The sequence below is a fragment of the Solanum lycopersicum genome, chromosome 9 (assembly GCF_036512215.1).
Source record: "Solanum lycopersicum chromosome 9, SLM_r2.1".
In the NCBI taxonomy this organism is placed as follows: Eukaryota; Viridiplantae; Streptophyta; class Magnoliopsida; order Solanales; family Solanaceae; genus Solanum; species Solanum lycopersicum.
The window spans coordinates 67,602,176-67,620,994 of record NC_090808.1 but is presented as its reverse complement, the minus strand read 5'-3'; the positions used below and the strand labels follow the sequence as shown (position 1 = coordinate 67,620,994).

The window sequence follows — 18,819 nt, the reverse complement described above, 5'->3', positions numbered from 1 at the left end:
AATTTATATATTTGAAAATTACGTAAAAAAATGTTATTATGTCACAATAATTAATAACTCAAAATATTTATGAATAATTTATAATAAAAAATAAATTTATTTGAATTTTGAAATTTAAAAAGTGTCACATTATATGAAACTTATTTTCATATATAGTTATAATATATAGTTTGCGTTGACTACTATTGAGGTAGTAGGTAGCATCTATTATCTTTTAGGGTTCCATCGCTCACGCACACTCTCCGGTAGATCTCCCAATTCTCCGACGGAAAAGGTGAGTACTTTCTATTCGTATTTTCATTGTATATAAACTGAATATTCATTGTTGTAAAAGTTGAATTTTGTGTTTGTGTTTGAGAATTTCACTCATCGTTGCATTTTGAAATTTAGTTTAGGTAATTTATGGGTTGATTTCACATTTGGGTCACTAAACTGTTGGAAAATTGACTTTCTGATGAGTTAATGTAAATGCTTATGATTCAGTATTAGGAGAAAACCGAAGCAAAAGAAATTGGAAGTATATGCTTTAGGTGAAACGTATATCTATGTCTGTAGAGAAGGTGAGAAGAGACGGAGTGTAATTGATCGAATTCGCGACATTATTATGAGGAACCGCGTTATTTTGTAGCTTGTGAACTAAGTCAATCCGAACAGGCTCTAAATTATAGTTAAGTGAGTGATTTTAATGATACAATAAATAGTTTTGTGATTATTTTGATGTATAATGTGTAAACTTTAGTGACTATGTGTGGAATTAACTCCAGTAATTTGTTTTACCCTCGTGTATGATATACTTTTGGCATTGGATTTATATATGATGAGTGTATTGTTTTGTTCTGAGTATTGGTTGAGGAGCTGGATTTGTGTATGTTGATGGATATTTTGATTCGAACCTGTAATAGTCTGGTGAATTTACAACTCTATTGATTGCTGTCTCCCTGTTTTTTGAATTTTGAAAAAGAAAGCATAGAAGTGGGACGAGTGATATGAATTTGTTAAAACATCTTTTCTTCTTTTTTTTCCGTTTAATTTTCTCAGTTTATTCATTTGGATGCTTGAAGTTGGAATTCGGGTGCTCTGATGCAAATGATTCGTGTGCGTACCAGAATGGCTCTTTCTGCTTGTGCGATGTTATATCGTTCCTCAATTTCAGGTCCAGTGCGACTGATGACGACAGACACACAAAGTGTTGCTGCTAAGCTGAGCAGCTCTGGATTGTTGCGGAGTCAGGCTCTTATTGGAGGGAAATGGGTTGATGCATATGATGGGAAGACTATAAAGGTCCACAATCCTGCAACAGGGGAGGTAATAACAGATGTGCCATGCATGGGAGGGAGGGAGACGAACGATGCAATTTCTTCTGCCTATGATGCATTTAGTTCATGGAGCAAACTTACTGCCGCTGAAAGGAGCAGATATTTAAGGAAGTGGTACGATTTGATAATGGCCCATAAAGAAGAACTTGGACAGCTTATGACACTAGAGCAAGGGAAACCTCTAAAAGAGGCTATTGGTGAAGTTAGTTATGGGGCTGGTTTTATTGAGTTCTCCGCTGAGGAGGGTAAACGTATATATGGTGACATCATTCCATCACCATTAGCAGATAGGCGGTTATTTGTTTTAAAGCAACCAGTTGGTGTTGTTGGTGCAATTACCCCATGGAATTTTCCCTTGGCTATGATTACCCGAAAGGTTGGCCCTGCTCTTGCTTGTGGTTGCACAGTGGTGATTAAACCGTCTGAACTCACACCCTTGACTGCTTTAGCAGCAGCTGAACTCTCCATTCAAGCTGGAATACCACCGGGCGTAGTGAATGTTGTTATGGGAAATGCACCTGATATTGGAGACGCACTGCTTGCAAGCCCACAGGTAAGAAAAATTACATTCACAGGTTCAACCAAGGTTGGGAAAAAATTGATGGAAGGTGCTGCTGCCACCGTTAAAAAGGTGTCTCTTGAGCTAGGCGGTAATGCACCTTGCATCATCTTTGATGACGCAGATCTTGAAGTAGCTTTAAAAGGAGCTCTCGCAACAAAGTTCCGTAACACCGGACAAACATGTGTATGTGCGAACAGAATACTTGTGCAAGAAGGGATATATGATAAATTCGCAAATGCTTTTGCTAAAGCTGTCCAAAACATGAAAGTTGGAGATGGTTTCACTGAAGGTGTAGAGCAAGGCCCTCTAATCAATGAAGCAGCAGTACAGAAGGTTGAATATTTTGTGGATGAAGCTACTTCAAAGGGAGCCAAAGTCCTTGTTGGTGGGAAGAGACACAGCCTTGGCATGACTTTCTACGAGCCTACAGTTGTTACTGGAGTTAACAGTGAGATGCTCTTGGCGAAAGAGGAAGTATTTGGGCCAGTCGCCCCTCTTTTGAAGTTCAAAACAGACGAAGAAGCAATCCAAATGGCTAACGACACTAATGCTGGTTTAGCTGCTTATATATTCTCAACAAACATCAAAAGAGCTTGGCGTGTTACTGAAGCTCTCGAATATGGAATTGTCGGAGTTAATGAAGGACTAGTTTCAACCGAGGTAGCTCCATTTGGGGGTGTGAAACAATCAGGTCTTGGCCGCGAAGGTTCTAAATACGGGATGGATGAATATTTAGAGATGAAATATGTGTGCTTGGGAAGTATGAGCTAAATCACCACTGTAAAAAAAAAATTTCTCAATAATAAGAGACACAATGGTGCCAGTCTCATTTTGGGTTTAATGAAGTTTTTCACGTCTTTATGAATGAACACATTTTAGTGTCTTTATTGGCTCTCATCTTTTCAATTGCTCTATTTTTTCCTGTTATCGATTGCTTTCTTATAGCTGATTAAATAAATTTCATATACCTATACTCACATAGGAGCTTGACTAAATTCTAATTGCATCATGAAGCCCCACGTTAGACCAATACTCATATAAGAGCCTGGCTAAATCCAAATTGCCGCTTCGGCTTGCGCTGAAAAGTTTCACGCTTTGGATTGTGTTGGAAAGTCTCACGTTAGGGTAAAACGTTTCAATCGAGCTAAATACTTGGATAGACAATATTTCGACTAAATTCAAATTGTGTCGAAAAGTTCCACACTGGAGATGAAGCGCTCCAAATTGACCGGAAAGTCTCACATTGGGGTAAAACGCTTTCTACTAAAGATAACTTGGCCGGAAAGTCTCACATTGGGGTAAAACACTTTCTACTAAAGATAACTCAGTAACAGTATCAGACCCCAGAGTAGTAGTTCAAGAGCGCTCGACGAAACCTTAATTAGGCCAGAAAATGAGCTTGACTAAATCTTAATCAGGCCAGAAAGTCTCACATCGAAGATTAAACGCTCCAAATTAACGAAAAATTTTACTTAAAATTTAACGCTTACTAATAAAGGCAACTTCGTCCTCCGAGCATTTTTCGGGTAGACATGACCCTTAAAAAAGACCCGAAACTTCCATAGAGAGGGGTTTAGAGAGGGTTTTTGGTGGAAATATGTTGAAGTTGCCTAAACGGAATTTGCCATGGCTGCAGCTGAGACGATTATCAACGGCGATTCGACAAACTGTAGAAGATGAAGGCGACTGGTTTTATTCATCGGAATGGTGGGGCACAACTTCCGGTGGTGGCGACACAGTTTTCCGATCAATTTCCGATAAAGGAAACGGCGTCGTTTCTGTCGTAGCTTACCCTTCTTCCAAACCAGTTCAGTCTTTCTTTCTCTCCCTTCTTTCGATTGAAATGTTGTTGTTTTTGTTATTGGATGTGAATATTTCCTCTAAAAATGTTATTTTTAATAGGAAAACTGTTATTGGGGGAAAACAGAGAATTGGCTTCAAAAGAGGTATGAAAAGATGTATCCAAGAGATGAACAGGAAGGGAATTTCAGGATTCTTGGTTACCAATGGCGGAATCTTCACTTTAATGAGGAGACTCGTCAAAGCACAGTTAAAATAATGGCTGCTTATAGGGATTCAGCTCCTGGTTCTATATACTTGATGCAGCAGGCAGAGTGTCTCGCTGTTCCATGTATGTATCGCGTTATTTACAGCTCTTATGCAATAGTATGATCATGTAAATGGAATATATGATTCTCTAGGAGTATAGTTCATTACTTGTACATTTAGTGTCTACATTAGAAAAGAAAAACAAGTCATGCTCTAACAATAAACTGGGATGAATGATACTATTGTTGCCTTATTCTTTTCAATAGCTGGTTAATCCTCTTAAAAATGTACTTTTGTTCCTAGTTTTGTATTTGGTTCTTGAGTTGGTTGGTCGTCGTTATCAAGTATTAATTTTGCTGTATTACTATGAACAAGGTCCAGTGTATTTGATAAGAAAAAGATGTGTCGATTTAGTACAGAATTTATGGACGTTGAAGGTCCAATGTAATTTGTTTTACAAGATCCTTTCTGACATGACCTTAGAGTAAATCGTGCTTATACAGTATTTAATTATTGGAAGTTAAGGTATCGTACTTATGCCAGTTCTCCTCAATCATCAATGATGATCATACTTTCACATTTTTAATGCAGCATCTTTTCATGTTTTCTCTACAGATGTGAAGAGCATGGTCTCTGCTGGGTTGGCTACCATTGCATCTTGTAGATTCGATCTTGAAAGTGCAGTTTGTGGGAGAAAACCAATGAAAATTTTATGCATTGGGCATGGCGGAGGAAGCATACCGTTGTTTTTGGCTAGTAAAATCCAAGGTTTGAACTGAGTGCTGTTTTTCCTGCCTTTGCTGCTCTTTAAGTCTCTGAATTTGAGCATTTTTTTGGGTGACATTGTGTATTTGACAAAGTATGAACGGGAAATCATTATCCAATCCTTCTTTTCACTGGATGTGATATTAAAGACACATACTTTCTCCCTTTTATGTAAAATCTTATCTTGAATGTAAATTTTGGGGAGGTAATCTGACATGAGATGATGCAGAAAACTCAAGATTATGTATTTCTTCAACTATAGTTGATATCCTCTGGATGACCTCAAATACAATATTGACTGAATTTCTTTCAAGTTTCTGAGGGAACTTCCATTTTCTCATAGATTATGTACAGGATGTGAGGTCTGCTGGAAGAACAAATAATAAAAATGAGTGTTTTTTTAACTACAGAAATTTCATTACTGTATGCTTGGATCGCTAGGACAAGGGGCTTAAATAATGAAAGATTGTGTGTATCATACCACAAATTCATCCCTGTAGTTCTTGTTTGGTTCACATAGATGTGGTAAATTTGGATATGCTGTTGTTCGTAGTAGTAGAATTTGAAGCACTGCTACTCCAAATATTACAAAGTTCTGAAGCTCACTCTTGGCTTTTTGGATAAAGTTGTAAAATGAACACCTTGGATAGCTTGTATTCTTGCATTGCATATCTCCCAGTCAGTGTTTCCTTACTATCCACTTGGATATATTTACGAATTTCAGTGATAATAGTCATAGTACTTCTGTCCAACATTTTCTCGGAGAAAAGATATGAATATCAGATTACCTAGAATTGGAACTACTTTGTTCTCTGCTTTTTGAATCCCTTCAATGGCATTGCAACTTCAATTTCTAGTTTGACAGACTTGACACTCGTTCCGAAACTAACTGTTGCTTGTCTTAATTTGTTGTACCAATTTGCGAAATGTCTGTTTTGGAATTAACCTCTTCGATGTATCAGGTGCTGAAGTGCACATAGCTGAAATCGACCCTGTGGTAATCTCAGCCTCAGTTCAAGCAATGGGGTTCCCATCTTACTCAGTTATGACTCCATCTGGTAGCCGTGCACACTCAACTCCTGATCTTATCCAAGAAGTTCAATGGAAAGGCATTCATGAGAGGATTCAATTACATGAATCAGATGCTGAGAAATTCCTCCTCGAGAACAAAAATCTTTATGATCTTGTTTTCATAGACGCATATGACGGGGAAGATATCTTTCCTCACACCCTATGGGATCCACACTCTCCATTCCTCAATGCTCTCGCAGACCAACTTCACCCTGAGCATGGAACTGTTGTCGTAAACCTTCACTCAGATGTAGACTTCAGGGATGATGATTTCATTCCACCTGGTTCTCACCTTTTGCCAATGGGAAAGTATATTTCGAAAGTGTGCCGATCATATAAAGAAGCTCTATTAGGGAGTAAGAGTTCCTATAATGGTCTGGCTTATGTAGTTTCTGTGCCTTGGGTATGTAATACATCTCTTGTTGTGAGCAGAGGTTTAGAGAAATCTAATAGAGATATGGTTATGAGGAATATCATGTCAAAATCCCTAGTTGTTGAGAATACTCTTGACTTGCCATTTTCTTGTATGCAATATCTGAAAAGAGGTTTTACTCTGGTTAATTAATATGAATTAAAAGTATTTTGCCTTCACTTCAAAGACGTTATATTAGTTGAGGTGTACACAAGTTGATTAAATTAAAACATCGTTGCTAATACTGTACTTCTTGAATGTAGGATGATATGAACCTACTCGAGATATATTTGACCACCAGGTACGTTTTAAGAAAGACAATATTTGATGTCTTGATCTCTTTCTAAATATTCTTAAGAGTTCACTAGACATTAGAAATAACAAGGAATATTCAAAATTAGTACTTCATTGACAACATAAACAAGTAGCATACTAGCATTATAGCAAATGAAGTTCTAATTAGGTGCAATTTGTTGTTGAACATTCATTCAAGCACCTTCCCATTAGCTCCTTATCTAGGAAAAAAAAACCAAAATTGTTAAAAGTAAGTCATAAACTTGACATTATTGAGACAAACATAGAGAGAGAGAGGGGGGGGGGGGGGGTCATAGGGGGTGAGAAAATTAACGCATGAAAATATGACTCGTTCAATCGTCTTAAAGTTGGGTAGGTTATGAAATCGCATATTTATTACGAAAATCTTGTCAATTTTGTAGGGGTAAAATCTTCATTCTATCTTTTTCATACCACACTTATGAAATGATACTGATTCTATCTTTTCATACCACACTCATGAAATTATACTGAGTGTACTGTTGATTAGTTATCGTTGAGAAATCTCGTCAATATATTTTAAAAATACTTTTCGTTTTTGTTTACATGTTATATGCAATGCTTACAAAAAAATTAAGAAATTAAAATTAAGAAATAATTTGATAGGTTAGGTCATGACTCGTTCTTAGTCCATTTCAATCAAACTCATTTCAGATCAAGTAATTTTTCATCTATTTTAATCAGCTTAATTCAATCCAACCGATCCATATGAATTAAAAAAGAACATTGAAAGAATTATACCTTGTTTAAACTTGTAGCAATGTTGAATGAAACAAGCAAGTTTACAATTGAATTCTTTAGAAGAAATAGAATGTGGACAATAATTCTTTATACAAATGTCTGTGCAAATAGGATTGAAGATACAAGCAAGTCTACACTTCCATTCACAAGATATTTTTTCTCCATTAGTAGCATTGTTATTTGCTACAGAAATCATCATAATAATGAAAAGTCTCACTATTAGAACCTTTGTGAAATTCATTGTATGTAGTTTTTTTTTAGACTTTTGTAGTTGGATGGTAGACTTTTAGGTACTCCTATATATCTATAACTAAAAATATTTAGTCAAATAAAATAAATGCACTACAATTTGATAATCAAAGCTACATTACTCCCTGTTTCAAAATATGTGTCACTAATTTATGGTTATTTTCTTTTAAAAGCCAAGTAATATGAATTTTGATTAATATTTTATCTTTTTGTTAATTTTTACTTGTCACTTGTTTTTAACTTTCATTTTTACTTGTTACTTTTGACCAGTGATTTAAAAGGGCGGGGCGTTTTATACGGAATAGGGTGAGATGTAGGCCTCGAGACATGGGACGTAGTCTCGTGTATATTTCATTTTATAGTTTTATTACTAATAAAAGTAAATCTTTCAATAATTTATGATTTTTATTTGAGATAAGTATTCATAATTAATAATTAAGAAAAGATAGTATAATTACTATTTGAGAAATATTATTACACCGGTAGTAAAAATGTGATTTAAAAAAAGTTTTAAAAAATAAATTAAAAATGTCGGGAAGCACGTTTTATGCTCGGGGCTTACGCCTCAAATTTTAGGACTTATGCCTTATGGATCTACGTTTTTTATTTACGCCCTTTGGTATTGCCCCGCCCTGAGACTCGCCTTAAATACGTTTTTTAAAACACTATTTTTGACATATCAAGAAAAGACAATTATTTTTTCTCATATTTTACACTCAACATTTGATACTCACTCCGTTTCAAAAAGGATAACCTAGTTTGACTTGGAATGGAGTTAAAGAAGACTTTTTAATCTAATGGTTCAAAATTAAAGTTATGTCAAATGTACCAAAATGTCCTTTAATCTTGTGGTCTTAAACATGCCACGTAAAAGTTAAAGTTAAAGTGTTGCCAAAAAAAGAAAGAGACATTCTTTTTTAAATAAACTTAAAAGGAAATAAGGACATTCTTTTTTAAACGGGTGGAATATTTATTTTCCAAAGCATTTTCCAAGACAACATTTAATAAGGATGATTTTATCAAATACTTATATCAATAATTATTTTCTTAATAGACATATCAAGTCAAATTGTGACAAGTAAAAATGAGTAGAGGGAGTAAGATATATTATTTTTAGCATGTTGATATGAGAAGATTGTTATTGTAGTAATTTTTGTATAATTTTTTAATTTTTAATTTTTTAATTTTAAACTTTTGAATTAATCTAATGTACCTTATCTCTGATAATTAATTAAATTGAATTTTGAAAAGCGAAATATAAAGACCGTTTTGAAACGTGGAGTGTATATACATACTATAATTTGACCACTAATGTAAATGCTAGCAAGATTGGACTTGATTTTGTGATATTTACATTATGTTTGGATTATTGTTATCAATTGTATTGTATTGTATCGTTATTATATTTACAATGTTTGTTTTGATTGTTACTTAAAAAGTATTGTACTGTATTGTTAAATTTTGTTGTTACGTAACAATGAAAACTCCTATGTTCCCATTGTTACTTAATTTCTTTTTCCAATTATATCTTTACATAATATTTCAAAATACCATTTTACCCTTTACCTTAATTATTTAAAGCTAGTCAAACCTTCTACCCTAGAATAATTAAGGATATTTAAGTAAATTTATAAATTATAATATAATACGATACAATCAAACCAAACATCTAAAATGTTATTAAACAACAACAAACAATATAATCTAGCCAAACATTGTATCTACCATACAATACAGTACAATAGAATACAATACATATAAAATATTTGGATAACAATGATCCAAACAAAGTGTTACTTTTTGGAATTTTATGTGACCACTCACTTTATTATCAGACGATATAAGTGCTATATAAATGTTGGATCCGATCCCTCTCCATTTTCCCTAAGTTTTAGTTTGGATTAGAAATACATGTAATAATTTAAAATTAATGATTGAGATTTAATTGTTCACAAAAAAAATATTGTTAATTTATTGTTATTAGGCTATTTGGGTTAATGATTATTTAATGTTTTTATAAAAAAAATTATTAAGTTATCATTTGATATTAATTTTTTAATATTAGGTTAACCAATAACCATTAAAAATATAATAATTTACTACTTAACCTTTTGATCGTACATAAATATCAAATAAAAAATATTAATATAATAACTATGTTAGACTATAATTATCAGAACCATACACAATTAATACTACTTAACTCTAAACTTCTGTGTTTATCCTTTAAGTTTTAGTATTACTTTAGTCTTTGTTCTTGCGATTTAGTCTAAACTTGTTTTGATATATGTTTATATCACGTTAAATGATTAAAACAAGTCATATATTTATTTTAAAAGTATATTCTTATTAATTAAAATCATTAAAAACCAAAAATCAATAAATTAAAATTCAATAACAAATATCTTATTAATTTAATATATTTAAAAATTAAAAATTAATAAACTAAATAAATAACCCTTAAAACCAAATCGAATAGATACATGCTATACAAATAACTAGGGCGCACACAGTTTTGAACCGCCAACAACAAGAATTAATATTATTTACTTTTTTAATAACCAAAAATGCATGCCACGTGTGGCAAAATTCACACGTGTACACAGTTTTAGAACACATAGTAAATTATTTTCAGTATTATATATTTAAAATTGGTGTTAAAAGTTCGAATACGAATTATATATCTAATAACTTTTAGGGTAACTTTCACATATAGCAAACAAAAAAATCATATTTGTATAATATAGCAAATTTTGCATAATTGCGCTCCATAGCAAACATAAAAACTGTATAATTCGCTATACATATAAAAGTGTATAATTCGCTGGCCTAAATTGTATAATTCGCTAGCTATTTCGCTGCAATTGTATAATTAGCTTTGCATACAGTTGAATCGAATTAAAATGTATGTATATTGCATAATTATAAGTGTATAGCAAGAAAATATATGTTTTTCTCGCTTTATACAAAAACAGAAACACAATATATACACTTCTGTTGTATAAAGCTAGAAAAATTGTATTTCACTGCAACTGTATAATTCACAATTGTATAATTCTTTGGCCTTTTTCTCTGCAATATTTGAAGTAAAATGTTTGTAAATTATATAATTAAGTGTATAACACGGAGATATACATTTTTGCATGTGTATATACAATTTTCTCTCGCTTTATACAAAACAGAAACAGAAATTATACACTTCTGTGTATAAAGCGAGAGAGGCGAGAATGGAAGAGTGGCGAGCGAGACTTCTGGAAGAGAGACGCCTGGCAAATTTTTGTCAATATTTGCTATGGAGCACAATTAAATCAAACCCTAGCTATTCAATTTAATTTAGGTTATTAGTTTGCTTTTATACAATTTTCCCTAACTTTTATTCTAATAATATATTCATAAATATCAAAATTATAACATAATTATTAATGATTAAAATCGTCATCTAAAAAGGAAAAATGAATAAATATATTCGAATTATCGTAGGTAGTATGTTGATAGATATCCTCCGTCATATTTTTGAAGTATTGACTCAGGGGTTTTTTGATGGAAAATTATATTATTTATACATAGATAAAGTAATTTTCTAAATATATATAATAGTTGTTGAACCTCTTTAGGCTACTTTCTGTGTTTATTTCTCCAGATTATGAACCCCTTATTAAAATTTTGGTTTCGCCAGTGTTGGTGCCTCTGTTGTCCAAAAAGTGAAACATGTATACTCTTTATATTAACTAGCATACATGTGTAATATCTTGTCCACCAATCTTACGTTTATTAAATATTAGATCGACAAATAAAATGGAATCAAGTCTTCCGTTAAATTAAAAGATATATATGCTCTAGTTTTTTAATAATATAAACACTATAATATACGATATACCATTATTTAAAAATATATTTATTATTTTTTATTTTAAATTATAAAATTAAAATTTTAACTCCGCCTCGTAAGTCAAAATAGAAAACAGGAAGCCGCACACAACACAAGCTTAAATTTTGTGTGCTACAAAAAACTTCATCAGTATATAAACAGTCACTTTGTGATAATACTTCAAACCATAAAAAAAGGAGAAAAAAAAATTGCAGAAAAATGTCTGGTTTGATAAATATTTGGACAACTGAATTTTCAAAGTTGTTAAACAGGGAAAGTGCTAAATCAATTTCAGCAAAAGGATCAAATCAAAAATGTGAATTAATTGGTGAAAAGTTTGAGATTATGAAGTTGCCAATTTTGCAGAATTATTACTACTCTGATGCTTCAATTTCCATGATTGTTCATTGTGTTAGCCCTTGAAGGAACAATGTTTTTTTTTTTATATATATATTTATGTTTATGAGGAATAATGTACAGATTTAATTTTTGGTTTGTCTATAGATCTGATTTTCAGCATAGTACTAATGTGTATTATATTTGTTGAATCCAAATTATAATTGAGAATTAAAGCAAAGGTAATAGTGAATAATGATAATATACTAAGGATGTGGTGTAGTGGATCAGATAAGTTCAGTCTTAATTAGAGCTTCGTAAGTACAAGCCATGAATATGATTTTTTTTTTGTTAAAGAACATTCATGAGTTGAATTTAAAATAATTGAATTTCAATACAATTATTACGGATAAATATGAGGTCTGCTATCTTAATTAACAAAATTACGTTTTATTCATATTTTATTTGTATAATTTACTTATTTTTCATATATTTAAAATTTATTGCAAACAGTATCATATACTAATGTGTCAAGCATAACCAGCTTTTAATTCATAAAATTTTGCTAAGATAGTTCATTTTCAAAATTCCGTAGTAATCAATTTTTACGCATCTCGATTAATTTTACGACATCGATTCCCACTAGCATACAAAATCATACTACAGTTTCTTCTATCCAAGCCGTACTTATTGATGCAGAGAAGCAGAAAGGAAGGGAGTAGCCATCAGGTGAGTGAATATATTTACATGTTTGCTTTAATTTTCTTATCATTATCATTTATTAGGATCGAAATAATCAGATGTAATGTTGAGTCCAAGTTAAACAATTAGTATGAGTTGAGGGATATGGGGATGTTTTAGGTTTGTGTGGAGAGAAGCTGTTGTTAAAGAATCTTTGGAGCATACACTCATCAACTGTTCGACAAATTGTCCAAGTGAAAACAAGAGGCTACTCTATCTTACCCTCATCATACATAGACATGTCTTTTGACTTAGTTTTGTATGGCTTATACGTAATCCAATTTTTGGGTGTGTAATATACTTGTATAGAGTTAAACATACGTGCTACTTGGCGTCTTACATGAGAATTCACATATTACGTGGCATTGCACGAGTGTTATGCTAATAGGATGTGTGCGTCCACTTCTTCAACTATATATAAATTTAAGTATCTACTTATGCACACTCAAAGTTTTTGAAGACATAGATTTATGAGTCAAGTTTTAGCGAGATGTTATAGTAGTGCCGAAGCCCTGTGTGCTATAATGTTGAGCCTAGGACACTCTGTTTTCTCTATAGATCCAGTCAACTATGTTTTGAATGAATTAGCTCCTTGGTAGTTGTTTAATCTATAAATAGGAAGCCTATGATGGGAAATTACCACGTTAGGATTGGAGAGAGATGTGACCAGTTATATAATAGGGGAAGTAGATGCAAGCCTTTTCTTTTAATAGCTGGAATATTAATATATTATGCCTTTTTTTTTTTTTGTATTGCTCAACTTCGCCTGTGGAGATATGTCTATTGATGGGACCATGCTAAATTATTTTTCTTTCTTTTGATATATCTCTATTTATTGTTTGTTAGTTTCGATATGACACCTAATTATTTCGATCCTAAAGGAACTGGATCATGAGGCTTAAAAATGTGTTCTTTGAGGCTGATGATCTCTTGGATGACTTTGACACTGAAGTTACACACTGAAAATTGGTGAATAAGGTAGGCATCTTCTTCTTAAATCTAGTTGAAAGGAGCAACCTTTGCTTCTGGAGCCTAATTCAGTATTAATTTAGAAATATACATAGTATTATTATTATATACACATAATGTAAGTGGGAGGTACATGAAGGAGTCATAAACAAGAAAAGGATAGCTCAGTTTTGGAAAAAAGAAGATTCTTATATTGAAAAGGAGTGATATCAAGGGTGTGTTCGATACGGAGGAAAATATTTTCGAGAACATGCTTTGATTGATCAAATAGTTTGCAAAAATAAGTTTTTTGAAAATGAAGAAAATGACTTCCCTAGTAGAAATAGGAAAAAATAAGTTACACAAGTCTCCGACATTCCATATTGATTTTCTTCTTACTCAAGGCTCGAACTCAAGACCTATGATTATGGGTGGCGAAGTCCCACCACTACAACACAACACGCACAACTCGTGTGGGTATCTTAATCAAAATGTATATGCATGACATTTCATTTTATTTTTATAACGGAGAAATCCGTCTATGATCTTCCCTTTGGATCAATCACAGCCTTCTAAACTCGGTGAATAACGGATCCACCTCTCTATCCTTCTCCACTTAAATATGGGACTTTGCTTTGCAAGGTGAGAGCCTGAACCTCTGACCTAAGCCACAAATCCTTCACCTTTTGTCACTTAAGCTAGGTCTGGGGGCCATGGCATATTATCTATACATTCATAAACTTGTAGGGAAGCCCACCAAATGACAATATTGTTCTTAGATATTGAACCAAGTAACATAAATTCTTTTTCAATTCATATATTATACAAGTGCGAGCATCTATCGAGAATAACCTCTTCATGAGATAGGATAAGGCATGCATGCATCTACCCTTCCCCGACCTCTTTTATAAGATCACACTGAGTATGTTATCGTATATATTATACAAGTGGAAATGCACTCACTAAGAGAACTTTCTAAAAGTAAAAAACTTTAGAAGAAGAAAAAAAAGGGTGAAACAATTATTCAGAGACAAAGAGAAAAGATACAACATGCACATGGCCATAGGAGAAAAAGGCCAAAAAAACATTATAATGCTCTTGCCAATCTTCTTCATAGTTGACAAAAAAAACATGTATTGTTACATCATTTCTCCAAAAATTTATGTCCCCAAAATAGTATTTTTGTTTTTCTCTTTTTACCTAATAATTCCAAGAATTACAGCTCACAAACTCCCTCACTTTTTTTCAGGAATTTCCAAGAAAATATATTTTCCTTCTAGGTAGAAAATCTTGACAAGGAAAGAATCCACCTCATAAAAAGCTTTTGCCAGCCTTTTATAATAATAATACACAGCTGATCCCTTCAATAATCTGCAACAAATATTTAAATCATACATAAGCAAGTGGCAATATTTTAAACCATGGTAAAAATTTAGAGTTCATAATATTTTTAGTCCCTCAGTTATTGAGAAATTCTAATTCTAGTCCTAACCAAAGGTTAGACACACAAGTCTGAGTCATATATCACGAGGATCAAAATCATAATTTACCAATAATCGAGAGATCGAAAATATATTTTTCACACTTACCATCATGTTTCTTCATTTGGTTCCTTGCAAAGAGCATGCAAATGACTAGAAAACCAACTCCTGCTGCTCCTCCTAGTATTATAGCCACTGTTTTCCCTGTGTTTTGGCCTGTCCCTACACATTCATTGAACATACACAACTCTCATTACTATACAACTTTTTTATAACAAAAATATGAAATGAGAGCACACAAATCTAAGCTAGACAAACATCTTGTTAACAGAGACATATTATTTAAAAAAACACATTTTATCATGCTCCTTGTTTGTTTATTCCAAGATCCATTTTTTATTGAAGTATACAACTAATTAAATGAGGTAGACAGCTCAAAAGTTCTAAGAAAGACAAAATCTTGATTAGAGTGTTAACACTAGCAAACCAAACCAGAAACCATTGTCACAGTCTTAGCATGTTTAGCTCTTGATCATAAATTTTGAAGTTGAAACTCGACAAGTTAAGTTTCTGAAACTCTTTTTGTGCTTAAGCATGAATTTTTTGACTAGGACTAAACAAATATGGTCTGGAGCAGTTTTTGGAACTTGAAAATCTTTTTAAGACAGATTTTCAAAATCTGATCCAAAATATATGGTCAAACAGATATTCAAAGATTAATTTTTGAAATTTATGACTAAGCGCTAGCTAAGCAGTCAATTCAAGGAAAAGTACCTGCTGAAGGAGATGGAGACCAGTATGAAGATGATGATGATGATGATTTTGTGGGAGCCCCATTTGGATAATAATTATAACTAACAAAGCACTTATGAAGAAATATTTGGCCAGAAATTGAGCTACCACATTCAACCTGAGCTTTTTGGACAGCACTTTTGACACACTCACCACAATCAGAAGAGCCTACATCCCCTTCACATTGTCCCAAAACAAAAACAGACTCATAATTTGAAGTGTAAAATCCATTATTAGCACTAGACATTCCATTTTCCAGTGTTGAAAAAGCAGTATCCCTCTTCTCCTCAAATCCACTCCCTGGTGCATTTTTTCCACTACAAGTCTTGTACAACATCTCCATTCCTGAGATTTGTGGGAAGCCTGAGACTTCATACAGCATGTAACAGCCTAAAAGCTGGATTCTTGCAGCAACAGGGGTGCCACAGAGCTTGTCAATCAGTATTGGCAAACCATTTACACAGTTGTAACAATCAATATTAGTAAGGTCACCTCTACACTGAAAAAGACCAGTTATTGTAGTTTGGCCAGTACCAGTTGTAGTTTTGTAGAACTTGGATTTTGAAGATTGTGAAACAAGAGTGCCAAAAAGGGTTGAAAGGGCTTGTGAGTAAACACCAGATGGATCTGATAATGCCTGTTTTGCACAACCTTTGTACACTAAATTAGTGTTTCCAGATGCAGATTCAGCTGGTGCTACATTCTTGAAAATTGCTAGAATGGCTAAATAAACACAGAAAATGCAAAAAAATGGTTTCTTGGACAACCCCATTTTTGGGAGATTCTTGAAAATGGCTAGAATGGCCAAGAAAATGCATAAAAATGGTTTCTTGGACAACCCCATTACCATTTTTTAGAGATTCTTGAAAAACTATACATGGTGGTTGTTTTTTGCTGTTTTGTAGATTTTGAGAGGAAAAAGATTGCACCTTGAAGTTCTCTTTTTTTTTTTTTTTGCTTAAGAAATCAGTAAGGGATTTTGAAGGGCTGAGATTCTACTACTTGTACTAGTACTAGTACTATTTCTTCTTGAAATTTGTTACTTTTTTTCTGAAAAAAGGGGTGTTGGTTTTTGTAGTGGTGTTTTTGGATTCACTTTATTATTATAAGTGGCCTACTATTTGTCTATCTTTGGATGTGCAGAACTGAGAAAAATAGGGTATCTGTATCTTTATCAGTATATATATATGTATACAAAAGGACAATTTGATACTGTATTTTTTAACCTCCCAACTCTATTTTTTACTAACAAAAGCCAAATGGGGGTTGGGGGTTTGGGGTTGGGTGGGGTGTATTTAGAGAATGAGAACAAAAAAAATGTTTATAAAAGAACAACTCATAAAGTGGTAAAAAAATATTCCCTAGGTAACAGGGAGGTGAAGAGAGTGGGAGTAAACATGGATTAACTGTGTAAGTTTGACTAAAGTACAATATTTTTTGTAGAAAAAGCATACTGTAAAATTTCAAGATTTTGAATTCTGAAATTTTTAATAAGTTTCATGGTATATTTGTTTTGTATTGATGGTCTGAAGTTGAACATTATCTAATGGAGTTTGAATAAATATAGTGAATCTATTAATGGCTTGACATAGTTATGACAACCAATCTTTATCATGTGACAACAGCAAAAATATAAATATTCACTTGAAGTTGTTAAGATTTGAAAGATTAGCTTCTAATAGTAGTAATAAATGATATAACTAGAAATGGTGTACCCTCATAAAGATTTTGGTTTTATTTCCTTTTTCTGAAATAGTTATATGGTATATAAATTTATTAATTTGACTATTTTAAATTCGGGTTAGTAAAGCTCAGTATTGTGAAAGGCAAGCGCCTCATTGTCAATGGCGAGAGGCGAGGTGAGGCAACCCTTCATGGCATTTTAACATTGTGGCGAGACGATCGTCAAAAAGTGACGTCATGGCGACGAAAGGCGAGGGGCGACAACGGCACCACCTTTTATATATATATTTTTTTAAAAAAAAGGCGATTATGTTAGGATTTTAAATGTTAAAAGGTAATTTTAGTATTTTTTACTAAATTCCTCAGACGACTAGCTAGAATTTTTCGGTGATTTCAAAGTCCAATCAATATGTATTTCTTTTCTTCTTCTTCTTCAGGTTTCTTCTTCCTTTGTTTCTTTTTCCTCCTCTTCTTTGATTTTTGTTTTATTTTTTTCTTAGTTTTAAGTATGTATAATCTATTTTCAGCTTTTGAATTAAAATATTTTCTTATATATTATTACTATTGAGACTTCGATTATTTGTATTTGCAATTAAATATTTTAATTTTTTAATATTAATTAGATCGCACTTCAAAAAGGTGAGTGTTTTGCCGCTCGCTTCGCCTTGTGACAAGGCAAACTCTTGACACTTTTTATCACGTTTATATTAAGTATAAATAAGAAAACAAAATGTATCATGATTTTATTATTCAAACTTTTAGATGAGATTGAGATTGATTAGGTTGCTTTTTTTTTCAATTGACTGAATCAAGTCTCACCATCGGTGATCATCAAATTATTTTTTTGAAGATATGGTTAAAAACACAAAAGTTGAATTCTCATTAATATGTTAAATTTATAAATGATATAATTAAAGCCACACTCATCTTACGCTCTTTTACATCTTAACTTATTATGTTTCATTATCTAGTTTATGTTTTAGTATTCAGATCGAATGATTTTATAAAGTGGATAACACAAGAGATATAACCAATATCTTATTAAAAATTATCTCATTTTCAATTTTGAACTCGAAATCTATTATAAATAATGGAGGGATTTCACTTTTCTCATCGTATTTCGTGTTAATTATTCTTATTTTAAGTTAAACCATGATGGTTTTAAATCACAATAATTATTCTATACCATAACCTCCAAGCAACTGTCTTTAGGGTCTTAATATAATTCTCAAATATAATATTGTCTTTTTTGAAGAATGTTTTGTTCCAAAATTGAAGTAGAAGACAAGAATATTATTATCAAACTATAATTACTAATTAAGGTTTAGAAGATAATCTTTTGTCATTTTTATGTACTCTAATTTGGTCACTGTCGTGGTAATGACACTTCAAAACATAAATCCAAAATAAAAATAAAATAAAACGATTATATTAACTATGTGAACGAGTTAAAATCAATATAAAAGTATGAC

The 18,819-nt window shown here is 32.4% G+C and overlaps 3 protein-coding genes and 2 long non-coding RNA genes across 8 annotated transcripts; 3 read left to right on the top strand and 2 right to left on the bottom strand.

The window, feature by feature from the left end:
• Positions 1 to 161: 161 nt before the first annotated feature.
• On the top strand, positions 162 to 2,747 carry SSADH (succinic semialdehyde dehydrogenase). 3 transcript variants are annotated; one of them, NM_001306175.1, is made up of 2 exons: positions 162 to 274; positions 1,154 to 2,747. In NM_001306175.1, exon 2 carries the CDS (start codon positions 1,168 to 1,170, stop codon positions 2,647 to 2,649), a length of 1,482 nt encoding a protein of 493 aa, NP_001293104.1. In that variant the 5' UTR covers positions 162 to 274; positions 1,154 to 1,167; the 3' UTR covers positions 2,650 to 2,747. The 3 variants fall into 3 exon arrangements, with proteins under 3 accessions (NP_001293104.1, NP_001293103.1, NP_001233841.1); NM_001306174.1 differs by having other exon boundaries at positions 1,062 to 2,747; NM_001246912.3 differs by having other exon boundaries at positions 1,039 to 2,747.
• A 642-nt stretch (positions 2,748 to 3,389) lies between these two features.
• On the top strand, positions 3,390 to 6,354 carry LOC101264371 (uncharacterized). Its single transcript, XM_004247723.4, has 4 exons — positions 3,390 to 3,685; positions 3,781 to 4,009; positions 4,543 to 4,695; positions 5,655 to 6,354. The coding sequence occupies exons 1-4, from the start codon at positions 3,476 to 3,478 to the stop codon at positions 6,326 to 6,328; spliced, it is 1,266 nt and encodes a 421-aa protein (XP_004247771.1). The 5' UTR covers positions 3,390 to 3,475; the 3' UTR covers positions 6,329 to 6,354.
• Positions 6,355 to 6,498: 144 nt separating this feature from the next.
• On the bottom strand, positions 6,499 to 7,466 carry LOC104649400 (uncharacterized). The gene is made up of 2 exons (XR_743338.4): positions 7,250 to 7,466; positions 6,499 to 6,690 (listed from the first exon to the last, which is right to left on the bottom strand). It is a non-coding gene; the product is annotated as an uncharacterized lncRNA (long non-coding RNA).
• Positions 7,467 to 12,204: 4,738 nt separating this feature from the next.
• LOC138338116 (uncharacterized) lies at positions 12,205 to 17,609 on the top strand. 2 transcript variants are annotated; one of them, XR_011211453.1, is made up of 3 exons: positions 12,205 to 12,431; positions 13,325 to 13,421; positions 17,475 to 17,609. It is a non-coding gene; the product is annotated as an uncharacterized lncRNA (long non-coding RNA). The 2 variants fall into 2 exon arrangements; XR_011211452.1 differs by lacking the exon at positions 17,475 to 17,609 and adding an exon at positions 15,620 to 16,737.
• Positions 14,443 to 16,514, bottom strand: LOC101264067 (plasmodesmata-located protein 2-like). The gene is made up of 3 exons (XM_019215640.3): positions 15,647 to 16,514; positions 14,981 to 15,094; positions 14,443 to 14,762 (listed from the first exon to the last, which is right to left on the bottom strand). The coding sequence occupies exons 1-3, from the start codon at positions 16,512 to 16,514 to the stop codon at positions 14,755 to 14,757; spliced, it is 990 nt and encodes a 329-aa protein (XP_019071185.1). The 3' UTR covers positions 14,443 to 14,754.
• Positions 17,610 to 18,819: the final 1,210 nt, after the last annotated feature.

What these genes read in the sequence shown, in the direction of transcription:
- SSADH (NM_001306174.1), top strand. Translation starts at nt 1,081, where the DNA reads ATGCAAATGATTCGTGTGCGTACCAGAATGGCTCTTTCTGCTTGTGCG.
- LOC101264371 (XM_004247723.4), top strand. Translation starts at nt 3,476, where the DNA reads ATGTTGAAGTTGCCTAAACGGAATTTGCCATGGCTGCAGCTGAGACGA. An exon ending in CTTACCCTTCTTCCAAACCA is followed by an intron (nt 3,686 to 3,780) that starts GTTCAGTCTTTC and finishes TATTTTTAATAG; the next exon opens with GAAAACTGTTATTGGGGGAA. An exon ending in TTTGGCTAGTAAAATCCAAG is followed by an intron (nt 4,696 to 5,654) that starts GTTTGAACTGAG and finishes TCGATGTATCAG; the next exon opens with GTGCTGAAGTGCACATAGCT.
- LOC101264067 (XM_019215640.3), bottom strand. Translation starts at nt 16,514, where the DNA reads ATGGTAATGGGGTTGTCCAAGAAACCATTTTTATGCATTTTCTTGGCC. An exon ending in GTCTCCATCTCCTTCAGCAG is followed by an intron (nt 15,095 to 15,646) that starts GTACTTTTCCTT and finishes ATGAATGTGTAG; the next exon opens with GGACAGGCCAAAACACAGGG.